Below are 13,481 nucleotides of genomic sequence, written 5' to 3' on the forward strand. Positions count from 1 at the left end.
ACTTTAGCCTGCTGTTATAGTCACTTAAGTGTATATTTTACATTACTTTAGATGTTAAGTATTTTGGGGCATTTAAAGCCTCCTCCCTATGCAGCGTTTTGTTGCTCTGTATACTTCCAGGTTCACGATTACGTGGACTAAATACGAATTGATTTCGTGGGATATATACAAATTAAAGTGCATTACTTTTCATAGGTATAGCTATGAACAGTGTATGACAACAGCCGGATGAATTCGGTTTGCAAAAAGGAAGTTGCCTTTGTGCTGCTGAGTTTTGCATCCCTGTCGACTCTGAGAATTTCATCCACGCGGTAGGACGTAAAGGACTTTCTGTATTTCTGTAGTGCTGCGTATAATTCGTACATATCAGCCTATTTGGTTTAGGCCTACAACATGACCCGTTATTATATTTCCAGGGAAACAAGAAATAGTTGCGGTTCATGGTCGCATTTTGTTTTTCATTTACTACCTATGTTATTTTAACTTCTTTTTTTTAACAATACAGTCATCACTTTTATTTTGTTTTTACATGGAAAAGACTACTTTAATGTATTACCTCCAGTCACTACCACTAGTGCAGAGCACAGCAGATGGACGTTTTCAATCACCACTTCACTGTGGTCTTTTGACTCATAACGTCATTGAAAGCATACACGTTTACAGTCTGTGGTCGACATGGACGACAGCATGGAACTCCACACACTGTCTTGTGAGCTGCAAAGTTGATTTCATTTACTCTACGGCCAAACAAAAGCTTCCCACGACCAAAGCAGAATGCAAACAGCAACCTGCTGCGGTTTTGTATGTTACAGTCAAAACTTCTGTGCCAGAAAGAGTTTGAAACGAAACGACAACAAAAGGTCAAAACTGGCCTTTGACACCAAGGAGAATAAAGTGGGATCCAGGTCTCCCCTGTGATCTCCATCAGAGCGGTTCACGATGATGGTCGAGCCACAGGTTTCCAAGGTCAGGGGTGTAAAATCAGCCCTGGACTGTTGGCACTGAACTATCAGACTGTTTAATTAAAGCTGCAGGAAAAAAGCCTCCAGTCTATAATCTCTGCTTCTCTAATCTCCTCCCAGCATGACAGCTTTCCAACATGGATGATTTATTAAATCTCTGCTTGGTGCCCAGCAACAGGACACGATGAGAAATGATGTGGTAAGCATGGTGGGAAACTTTTTCTTAATATAGTCACTGGTTGGTCAAAACTCCAGTTTGAATATTTTGGCAGGAAAACTGATAACCGGAGCACAGCAGGACCACGCTGATGATCTCTCTTCAGAGTACTAAAGGAATTCTCATGAATTTATCATTTACCTTTAACTCACACTGCACCATTGTTCCTTTAAAAGGGACTGCATGTCAATTTTTACGCATATGAACGTTTTTTAATCATTTTATATTGCCAATCTGTGAACAGGTTGTAACCTAACCAATGAAATGAGACCATCTGCAACTTTCTGGGTTTCCTCCATCAGCCTCTAGGCTGCTTTTAATGAGAAGAATCTGGGCCGTTTTTTCCAGGAAAAATCCAAAGGATGTGACGTCATGCGTGCTTGCGAGTTCCTTTATTTTCAGCTCAGTGTGTAACCATAACTAACGTTCTGTTAGAAATGGAGTCCGCTAACGGCAACAAACAACCAGCCACCACCACAACTCAGACTCCAACACAAACTCCACCGAAAGCACAAAAATACAAAGTTATATCTAGTGAAGCCCGTCTTGAAAAACAGGAATGTGACTCTTGACTTGCAAAATTATCCTTAAAATTGACAAACATCATATGTGAAATCAGGTCCCGTGGGGTCAACCGGAAGGGGAGGGACTTTGCCTCTCTATATCAAGTGAATGTAGAAGTGTGGAAGTTGCAGTTTGTGCAGGAATGTGTCTTGTTCCCCTGCTGCCGAGTGGAGTGATGGGCGTTAACTCCGGAGCGAGTAACGTTATTGACTCCAGCACTGGAGACCAAAACTACGGTATCTCTGCTGTGCCTTCTGACCACGATCGGGATCAACATCGGCCGGGACTTCAATTCATGGAGGGTCCTTCGTTTGGTAAGCTAACATTACTGCCAAGCATGTGAAATATATAGTGACATTATGGTTTTAACTGGCTAATGTTGCTAACGTTAATCAACATGATGCATGTCAATCACGTTCAGTCTCGTGTCTGTCACCTCACTGTTTTGACCGATGCTCGCTTGCATCTACGTAGTGCAAGCACAAGCAACAGGACGCTTACTGTCGTTGACTTAACAGCCACAGGTGTCACTGTTAACAAGCAATTTCTGATCCTTACAGAGAATCCCTTTAATGTTTTAACTTCCTCCTGATTTTCTACTGCCTTTCATTTCCTTTGCTCTTTACATTTAACAGTTCACTCAATGTTTACTCTGTTTCATTAATTCACCTCCTCTTCATCTCCATCCTGTTTTGAATTAGTTCCTTGTCCTTGTGCTGTGTCATCTGATTGTTTCCTCCTGTGCTTTATTTCTTTCACTGAGTAATCTGCCTTTTTTCCTTTTTTTTGTGAAGCTCTTTGTTTAAGTTTTTATTTTTTTTATACTGCTGCTTTATGTCATTGATTTCCTTTTAGTCTATGATCTTCCTTTAAATCATTCATTCATATAGAGTATTCTTTTTCCCCCACTTCTGCTCTCTTTCCTTCCCCCCGGGAAACTTTCTCTGTCCTTTGTTTCCTTTCCCTTCTCTTTCGTCTGTCCTCTGTGGTGTGATGGAGAGCTCGGATCACTCTGTCATTTGCCGGGCAGACAGCAGACAGATGAAAGCAGATCAATAGGAAATAAAACAGACGATAAACGTCAGATTTGTTCTTTGATTCTTTCAGCTGTGGGATCAGAAGACAGGAAGGAAAGGAAAGGAAGGAGGAGGAGATCATTTACGACTCTCTCTCCCTCCATCTGCCCGATTCAAATCTTTCTTTACATATTACTTCTATCTCTACTGCTTTATCTACATTTATTTGGTGTTTCTCTACCTGGAAATGATCATTTCCATCTCTTTCATCTCTGTGAATCCCTTCTCCTTTTAATATCTTATTTTGCTTCACAATCTATATGACAAGTTCTTCTTGTAATGCAAAGAGAAGTAGACAAGTCTGTATTTCCATCTCCTCTCTGTTTGCAACAAAGTCATTTCCGTCAGTCCTGCGTCATAAACTACCGTAAAAACATTGCTCTCTTCCATACTTTCTCTTTGCACTTGTCTTCTTTTCTGTTTGCATTTGTTTCTTTCCATCTCTTAATCTCTTTATATTCCCATGTGTCTCTCCTATGTTTCAGTTTCTCTCCTCTTTAATTCCCTCACTTCATCTCCTCATCTTTCCACATGTCTTTATATTTGGTATATCCAAAATTCTCATTCTTTGTATTTCTATGTCTTTGTTTCCCTTTCATCTGTCTATCTCTTCTATCTTTCTCTGAATTTCCCCCTCCGATCCCCCTCCTCTACCGTCTCTTTCCCCTCCCACACCGACCACATCCATATGTTAATAATAAAGTCTCCTCCAGCTCCACCACATCTATGAGGAAATCCTCTGGCAGGTCATCTATGTCTGTCTGATAAAGAACAGTATGCATGCTTCATCCTCACTCTTCTCTTCCTCCCTCTGTGATTGTTTTTATACGACTTTCATACTACGGCGTATGTCGGGTCCAGAAATCTGGACTGACCCTACTGGAACCGATGTGGATTGTGTGTTATCCCGCCCGCAACCGCTGTGGCATTTAATGAGCCCCAACCTGATTAAAATCTGGGGAAGATAAATAAAATGATCAAGCCTGAGGGAATTGAGAGAAATTAGATCCAGACTCGGCTCAAACCCGCCTGGTGTTCAGGGCGGGGCTGATTCGGTTTGGGCTGACAACCAGAGCTCTATCACAGAACAGTTATCTGATCCTACTGATATGACAAGGTTTAACACAGCTAAATCTGAAACAGTTTAACTTTAAACAGATTTTTTAATGACCTAACGCTACCTGGAACTGAATGGATGACCAGTTCAAATCCAAAATAATGAAATAGGGCTTTCAACACCGGCTGATTTCTGTTTGCTCATCACAAGAAGTTGTAAAGCAGAGAGAGAGATTAAAAGAAAAATGGGTGCACCAGGAAACTAAAAGACAAATAAATGAAATGCTGTCACATTTGCAGATGTGTTCTAATAACCTTGTGGTGTGGTTATAAGTTATTCCTCATTTTTTGTGCATTTTCCTACTGAATGTCCAGCAACACGTGTCAGTTTCCGCACGTTACATGCATACAGTCTTTTCAAAATTAACATCTGTCTTCACAGAAACAATTTGCTAAGTTTAGGCAACAAAACTACTTTGTTAGGTTTAGGAGAAGATTGTGGTTTGGGTTAAAATAGCTACAGAAGTGGCGTTACTTAAGTACAGAAGATACGTGTCAAATAAATCGATGTTGACTTGTGGTTTCACACGGGACACGAACCATGGCCTCCTGGGCGAAAGTCCGGTGTTTTTTGACCCATCCATCCACCCCCGAACTCCTCCCTACACAACTTTTATTCCTCTTTATACTTCCTGGCTCACGATTACGACGATTACACATTGATTTCATGGGATGTATACAAAATAAAGTGCATTTCTTTTCGTAGGTATAACTACGAGACTACGAAGCCAGCCTGCTACAGCCAACACCTGGCAACAGCCTCAGGAGGCTCTGTACACAGGTAGAGTTGGCGTTGCTGTGGCTCCTCATCAGGGGATAAAAAGACAAAATCCCTCACCCAGGAGACAGACCCCCCCCCCCATCACACACAGAACATTGAGTGTCAGTCAGCTGAATGAAAGACAGCCATTCAGTGATAAGACAGACAGTCACATAAACAGACCGCCTGAGGGAAAACAAACCAGACCACCGTCACCCGTCTGTGCTCCATTCAGCCTCGAGAGGGGTCTCGTTGTGTGTGTGTGTGTGTGTGTGTGTGTGTGTGTGTGTGTGTGTGTGTGTGTGTGTGTGTGTGTGTGTGTGTGTGAGAGAAAGCACTGATGGGTGTAAATGTGTGTGTACCTGGGGTGAAACATCTCCTGGGGGAAGTCAGAAAATGATTGAGAGAGAGAGAGAGAGGGAGGAAGTTTCTCGGCTCCCATCGGTCCTTTAATCTGATACACAAACACACAGGGCACCTAAGAGGCTGCCATTCACACCAGACACACACACTCTCACACTCTCTCTCTACAAGAACACACACTTGTTAATGTGAAAACACAACACCGGTCAACTGTGACAAGAGTACAGGCGCAGACACAAGCAGGCTGGTCATGGACTGGTGGTTTTAGGATAGTTTCAATACCAATGCCAATACGATTCCTGAGTGAAGGTACCAAAATCAAAATAATACTTTTTTTAATACCGTACTACTGGGGATTATAGAAATGTTTCACTCTTCTCTATTTAACAAAATAAGCTGAACTTAATTTTGTCCTAACACAAATCAACTTTACAAGAACTGTCTTAAAGTGTAATTGCATTGCTCAACCTGCAGCGCGTTCCTCCAGTCACTGGACCGCCGTGACCAGAGAGATCACCGCCACTGCTCCGTCAGCGATCAGCGTCTCCGATCCTCCATCCCCCACCATCCTTCTGTGTGTGCGAGAGATGCACCTCAAAGTCAAGTTTGTGGGCCCTCTCCCCCTAAATGGCGGTGTTTTGAGGCCGATGTGTCCGCGCATTATGCACCACCCCACCATCAGTGCCAGGCAGCAGTGCCTCCGGAGGCTACCTCTCAGCCCTTTCAGACAGAGCGATCGGATCTCAATCAGATCTCAATGTGGACACTGGAGACTCATATTAATACCAGGGGTAAATGTAATCAGGATAAAATAATCTCTATATACAATCTGGATACGAGATGCATTTTGCCGCCCACTGTAAAGGGGATCTGTGTTTCAGTCATGTGTGGATGCAACCAGACTTTCTGTCATCTCTCTGATCACATGCCATCACAAGAGAAAAATGTGTTCTATTTATTAATTCTGCTGCCAATGTTGTTCGCTATCTGAGTCTCTTCGCTTCTCTTCCTCCAGTCATCCTCGGATCAATTACGACTGTCTCTTTTGCTGAAAATATATTTTTGCATGGTAGGTTTGAGTCGTTTCTCTATGAGTCCGTTTTGGATTTGGTCCAAATGTAAAGACCTCTAGTGCTCAGGCAAATACAGGAAAAAACACATGCAGACATAATTTGATAAAATGCTTGCACTTATGCACATATAAAAACATACAGTATATGAGCACTGATGTCCACAAAGTGAACATGCATGCAGGCGTATGCCATCATAAACCTGTACCACATAATCTACTGCAATATGATTATACACATTAATAAACACACAGTCATGAATGTGAAAACACAGCCAAATGAAACATTAGTAGCCTACACATACATATATATATACATACCTGAAAAGCACACTTCCTCATGCACTCTTAGATACACACACATAGACACAAGGAGTGAGAGGCCCGACTGTTAATGGCGGTGGTCCTGCGCTCCACAGTGGGATCTGTGTTTAGCCATGTTTAGAGCTCCATTTGGGGCCAGATAAATCAAGCTGCTGTCTACCAGAAGCCTCCATTAGGGGCCCTGCGAGGCCCCTGGACGGCCTGTCAGTCACCCCGTCAGTCAGCGGGCCGCCCTCTTCCAGCGTTTGAACTCATAATTACAGGGAGGCTCAGCTTGGCTCGGCCCGGCCCGGCTCCCGAGACCCCCCCGCCACCTCCAAGACGTAGTAGCTTGCTAGCCCAGCGCTAATGCTAATACTAACAAACGACGGACGTTTCACCTCCAGAGGAAACGGCGCCGGGGGAAAATATTTATGGAAACTGAAAAGCCTCCCTCCCTTTGTTATGCCCCCTCTGGCCTCTCTTCATCCATTTCCACAAAACTCCTTTTAGGGCTTTTAGTTTTTATTTCTTTGAGTGACAGACAGTCCTGCGTTTCCCCTTGAATTTGAGAGGTTAGCGAGTTAGTTAGCCAAGGTGCTCTAGCGCCAGGCTAACCTCTGGCTGCCACAGATTAATCAAGCACCAGTTAGAGGGGAGAGTGTAAAACACAGGGGCTGCGATGACTGATGGCTTTTTAAGGAGTGACGGGGGAGGGAAGTGGAGGAGAAACACACCTCCGATCAGAACAGAAGACAGAAATACTCTCAGAGTAGAGCTGCAAATTACCACCAATGACCAAACAAACTGGTGAATTCTGTCCATCCATAGCTGGTTTGTCTTCTCTACCGGCCACTGTGACACATAACAAACAATCATTCATAGGTCTCACTCGATTCTGAAACTCATCAATCATATTCGGCTGGTCAAACGGTTCAAACATCGGGTGTACTTTGGAATCCATCCACTGTGGTCGGCAGATGAAAAAAGTTCCCTGCGCTTACACGTACACACATATGAAGTCAGGCTCGCTAGCTCTCAGGAATTCATGAATAAAATATAGGCTCATAAAGGCAGCATGAACAATGGAAATATTATCCTCCGCTGCATAAATGCACAGCCGACCACAGAGTATTCTCCCAGGGAGCTCGTTCCTCTTATCTCTGACGGCTCGTCGGCGATGGCCGGCCGCTGCATGTGGAGACACACACCGCTAACGAGGGGGAAATCCCCCCCATCACCTAAGATTGATGCAGAAAATTTACCCAGCAGACATTCCTCCGGGCCGAAATGAAAGAGGTGCCTGGTTCACCAGCATTCCTGATTGGCCACACATTCCTTCGCCATTCTAACAACAGTGTGATTGCTGGCATGGAGCCGTGGCTTCATGAGGTGGACACCCACAAAATGTCAACTTTATAAAGAGACCTGTGAGGTTTCACCTGGAGAAGGTTTTTGACCGGGAACTCATCAGTTAAAATGCCTGATATTTATTGGAAAAAAGAGATTATGGTGGCAAGAAGAAGGAACAATGTCTTGTACCTTCCTACATCAAGACCACGGAAGTGCCTCTGAGCAAACATGCAACTAATAAAATGGGAAGCTAAAAGGTGCACTTGTTTGTAATTTAATGGTTTGTTCATCATCTCCTTGTCAAAAGAAAGAAAAAGGAAGCAAGTAAGAAACGGCCGACGGCCAGGCTGCTATTTATCTTTCGGAGGCTGCAGTACGTTTAGTTTTAAAGCTAGAGTGAAGATACAATATTTTTTATGCTAAATGCAGTACCTGTGAGGGTTTATGGACAATATGTGTGATTGTTTTGTGTTGTTAATTGATTTCCAATAATAAATATATACATACATTTGCATAAAGCAAGCATATTTACCCACTACCATGTTGATAAGAGTATTAAATACTTGACAAATCTCCCTTTAAGGTACATTTTTTGAACGGATAAAAAATGTGTGATTAATTTAAGATGAATCACTATTAACTATAAATCACGATTAAATATGTTCGATTGACAGCCCTAAAAAAATAGAGAACAAAAAGTCTTGAACTGAAAAAAAAAGAAATAAGGAAATGCACTTAAAAAGAATGAAATATGATGACAAATAAAAAGGTTGGAGGGGAAGAAAACTGTCTGGGAAAACCAGAAACCGTAACCGAAAGAGTGATAAAAATCAAGAGAAGGAAATCCACCCTGACAGATGAAACTAGAAAAAAAAGGCTCAGTAAATCGTCAAATTAAAAGCATATTTGATTTTAGGCTTATCCAACTCCGCTGTCAACCTTCTAATAAAAATGAGGATGTGATGTATCCTTAAGAAATCCGTCCTGTTACAGAAGGCAAACTGCTGAGCTGGCCCCGGCCTCAGCAGCATGACTCCTAATACTGACATGAATTATTAATTTGACGCATTCATCACTCTTCCGACCAGCCGTCGATAGCCTCCATTATGGCGGGTGTGTATACATTACAGAGTGTATAGTGTGTCAGAAGCTTCCCGCATACAAGCCACTGGATGGCGGGAAGAGAGGAAGATGGAGAGAGAGAGAGACGGAGAGGAAGAACGGGTGATGGACAGGAGTGACAGCAGAAAGCATTAGCTTGAGGAGGCAGAGTCGTGATATCAGAGCTGGATATCAGACAGAGTGAAAGAGCTGGAGTAGCGTGAGACAGCGGCAGTTTGACAGGTAATTCAAACTGCACATCGGGAGTCAAGAAAGTTTGAAGAGGTTACAAAAAGTTTTACAGTGATGTATTATGTGCAGATGACTTCAAGTATTAGGGTTATGATTCATTGTGCATCATGGCCTCAAAAGTTGCTCTGTGCATTCATCATCAGCCGCACGTCACTCTCAAGTGTCCATTTCTCTGCTGTCGCTTTTTTGGCATCCGCTTTCCAGCAGGCTGTTATTTGGTTAAACCCGCCCTCTTGAGATTGACAACCAATCAAAAATGGCAAATAAAAACCTGTAACTGTGACATTAGTGAAAGTAAACTTCAACATAAACTTGCATTCTTTCTAATAGCCAGCAGGAGGCGACTCCTCTGGTTGCAAAAAGAAGTCTGATTGTATAGAAGTCTATGAGAAAATGACCCTACTTCTTACTTGATTTATTACCTCAGTAAACATTGTAAACATGAGTTTATGGTCTCAATCGCTAGTTTCAAGTCTTTTTCAATACAGCATGATGTTCATTTAGTAAATTATTATTATTATTTAGAGTCAAATAGACCATAAAGCAAGACCTTGATCACTATAAGCGGTTTCCACTGTATAATCAGATTTCTGAATGCAAATTTTTTTTTTTAAATTAAAACTCCAGTATTAAACTGTCGGTGACAACAGCAACAGTAAAGCTTGATTTATGCCTGCTGCATCCACGAGTGTCCGCGCGGCCAAAGCAATGTCTCACCATCAGACAGGACCCTCCGCGGGGGCCCCCTGCGGCGCATTTTCGCCTGTCCGTGCACATCTGATGTTTTCTAACTACGTGGACACGGGTGGGCGGAAACCATGCTGTGGACATGAGTTCTCCACACACTGCCCCCTACAGTTCGGAAGGAGGAAGAGAAACCGACACGGAGTATAAAAGATCCAAACATTTCCTCATCACAATTTCGCGTCAGCTCATGTCTGTGCAGAAAGCATAACTAAGACTTAAGTCATCAGTGGCTTAACTAAAGAGATTGAGTTTCACAATGTATTCAAATTACCTTTCGATTGTTGATTTTTTTTATCTCTGTCTCGTGTGCCTAAGACAACATTGCTGATAAAGTATGATTGCTGTAAGTGCTGCTGATTAAGCTGTTAAGGCGGTAGACATTAAACAGAGTGAGGACATCAACATTTAAGGCAGACAAGTTAAGAACTGGCTCCCTGATAGCTTGTAGCCAACCTGAGGCGAACATTGTTTATTTGGGTTAGAATGGCATTAAGAACTTCAACACGCTCATTAACTTCCTCTCATTGAACTCGGTGGAAGTTACTAATGTACTGTTAGAGCAGCGTGCTGGACAGAGAGAGTGGCTCTGATCACAGAGAGCCAAACAGTGACGTACTGACAGCTTTAACAGCTAATGAAGAGATGATGTCACACAGTCTCGCTACGCTAACGAGAAGCTAATGGACGGTGGAGCTGATGGCCGCCAAGTTGGCCTCTAGAGTAAACAGCAGGGGCAAGGAACCATCACTTTGCTTCTCACATACACACACTGCCACAGAGACACTCAATGCAGTTCCACCCTCCCATACGTCAAACTCAAACAAAGGGCGAGACAAAAGCTAAACGGCTGCTTTGTTTCAAAATCAGCTTTACGCTGACCTCAACCACAGCACATACACACAGACACACACAGAGTGTCTACACATTAGCGTGCAGGTACAAGTGTGTCCGTAACAGGTTGTGTCCGTTTAAACTAATGTGACTTTGTGCATGTGTGTGTGTGTGTGTGCGTCCAAATGGGTGTGAGCTCACAGCTAATCACCTCAAGAGGAAGTCCATAAATCAGCAGAGTATTACTCTCACACTGTAAATCTACACTAACACGTCATCGTCATGTGTGTGTTTGTGTGAGTTAATGAAAGACAGCATAAGAAAGTGGAGGAGTGAGATTTACTATCTGAGGTAAAATTGACCTCCTAAGAGGAAATAAAATCCCCACGTTTAGGTCGCAGTGGCAGCGGACTGAGTAAGGTTGTCTAGCCCTGTTAAGAGTTTCTTCTCCCCAGTAATGTCCTCCAGCGTCCCCTGGGGGGTTTCTGAGTTGTTATCAGGCCAGATGGGATATCTACCCTCCTGCATGTTCTGAGTTTGCCCTTGGGTCTCCTCTCAGGCCCGGTTCAGACCTGGCATTAGCATGCGTCTTGGGTGATCCGATCGCAAGTGGACGGCTCTAAGTACGTCAGTTCACACCTGGCATTAGAATGCGTCTCCAGTGAGCACTTGTGCTCGGATCTGACCTCCCCATTCTATATGCAAATAAACACGTACATCATTTCTGTTTGCAAACCTCTCTCGGTGTGTAATGCACACATCAGTTGAGTAGGCGGTTCTTAATGTGGCCCAGGATGCATTCGCGTTCACACTGCCAAAAGAATGTGGCCATATGTTGCCCAGACCACCTCTGAAAGTGGTCTATCGGATCTCAATGCCTCCTCAACGCATCTTGGATGCATTCACACCTGTACTTCGAGCTGTCTACTTGTGATCTGATCACCCAGGACGCATGTTAATGCCAGGTCTGTAACAGGGCCTCAGAACCGTCCTAATCAGACCCTGAACCACCTCAACTGGCTCCTTTCCACAAAAGCGTTCTACTTCCGGAAACCACTCGGGGTCACATTGGACAAGCTGTTCCTTACAATCACCTACATATCCAGGTCTCTCCTTCATTACCCATGTGAGCACCCTAGTCTTCTAGCAGAACTATGTGTGTGTGTGTGTGTGTGTGTGTGTGTGTGTTTGTATCTGACCTGGCTGTAAGTGGCGTCCAGCAGTGTGTCCAGGTTTTGCAGGGGTGCCGGGGTTTTGTCTTTGAATCGAGTCAGCAGGCGGCGCTGGATGGCTCTGAATTGGACGGCCCGCTCTGACAGCAGATCCTGGTACTGCTGAGCACTGACACGCAGCTAACACACACACACACACACACACAGACAAGGAGACAAAAAAAAGATCTCATTTACTTGTAAATGCTTCTTTAGGTCCCTCTTAAGGTCGACTGAGGCCTCAGCCTTGGTGTATACCTTGAAGTGGTGGTCTACAGACAGGAAGTACTCCTGCAGCGGGAGCGGTCCACTGAAGCTTTTCTTGAAGTCTTTGACTCCCAGTTTGGAGAAATGCTGGTCGAATCTGTGGACCAACTCCTTCACCACCATCCACATGTCCTCAAAACAGTCGCTCTGAATACGGTAACGCTCTGAAAAAACAAACACATAAACACACTTACACAGAGGCTGGGTAAGGTAACGTGACAATAATATATAATAATAGTGTGTATTAATGTGACTTGAGAAGTAAAGGCAACAATGCACTTTCTGTGCCTAGCCTGCTGGAAATTAAAAGAAGAAGAAATCAAAACAATAGAGACTTGGTGTATTCCTTAGCGTGTTCTAGGCAAACCAAAGCTCCCAAGATGTTTGACGCACTCATAATATATCTATATCGGCTTTTGTAAATGTTCAGACGTCGTGGACAAAGTCAGCTTACGCCATTTGGGAACCAACTGGAGAACAAAAGGAGAGCTGTGGCTTTGAAGATGTATTTTCTATTACATCCTTGTCGGGGAAGCATCATGACGCATTTGCGTTTACACTACAAAAAATATGTGGTCAAATGCGTCCCAGACCACCTCGGCAGGTGGTTCGAGTGGATCACAATGCGTCACTTGTATTTAGCGCTGTCCACTTGTGATGCGATCGCCCAAGACGCATTTTAAAAAGTATAGACAGGGTCAATGGAGGTAAATCAGTGTCTTATTGGAATCCTGTTCAGCATGTAGTGTTGTTGTCAGACTCACGGGAGGTCTTGGAGGCCAGCACGGTAACCTTGGCTCCTGACAGGAACTGGAAAGCCAAACTATTCCCGTCCTTATCTTCTGATTTGGCTGAAAACTCTGCAGAGAGAGAGAGAAAGACAGACAGCAGTGTGATGAGACAGATAGGACAGCCTATCACGATGCAAGACGCCAACAAAGGTGAACGAGATACAGTCACACTGTTCACAAAGACACACAATGTAAGCAGGCATGAGCTTACACAAATCCCTTTTTACACAAAAAGCACGCAGTCAGTATGAACACTGAGCGTGTTTAGACGTCAGAGCTGCTGATTGTAGCCGATTGTCAGATAACTGGGAAACAGAACAGAGATTCCCAGGACTGAGACACACACACACACATACACACACAGAAACACAAATAAATAAACACGCATAAACACACTCGTATAAATACGTAACCACACACACAGATACATAACAGTTGATTACCCATTTAAATGTATACACACGCACAGCTACATTTCTCTCATTCCCTCTCCAAGCT

At 43.6% G+C, this 13,481-nt stretch overlaps 1 protein-coding gene across 3 annotated transcripts in view; it reads right to left on the minus strand.

Moving 5' to 3' along the window:
* The window catches only part of bbs9 (Bardet-Biedl syndrome 9), a 191,490-nt gene that overhangs the window by 109,785 nt on the left and 68,224 nt on the right, over positions 1-13,481 (minus strand). For all 3 annotated transcript variants that reach the window (XM_074652975.1, XM_074652974.1, XM_074652976.1), the window contains 3 exons: positions 12,957-13,052; positions 12,184-12,356; positions 11,914-12,066 (listed from right to left, as the gene is read on the minus strand). In XM_074652975.1, coding sequence (XP_074509076.1) covers positions 11,914-12,066; positions 12,184-12,356; positions 12,957-13,052 — 422 coding nt within the window. The remainder of the gene's footprint in view (positions 1-11,913; positions 12,067-12,183; positions 12,357-12,956; positions 13,053-13,481) is intronic.

Source organism: Sebastes fasciatus, chromosome 12, assembly GCF_043250625.1.
Source record: "Sebastes fasciatus isolate fSebFas1 chromosome 12, fSebFas1.pri, whole genome shotgun sequence".
Taxonomy (NCBI): Eukaryota; Metazoa; Chordata; class Actinopteri; order Perciformes; family Sebastidae; genus Sebastes; species Sebastes fasciatus.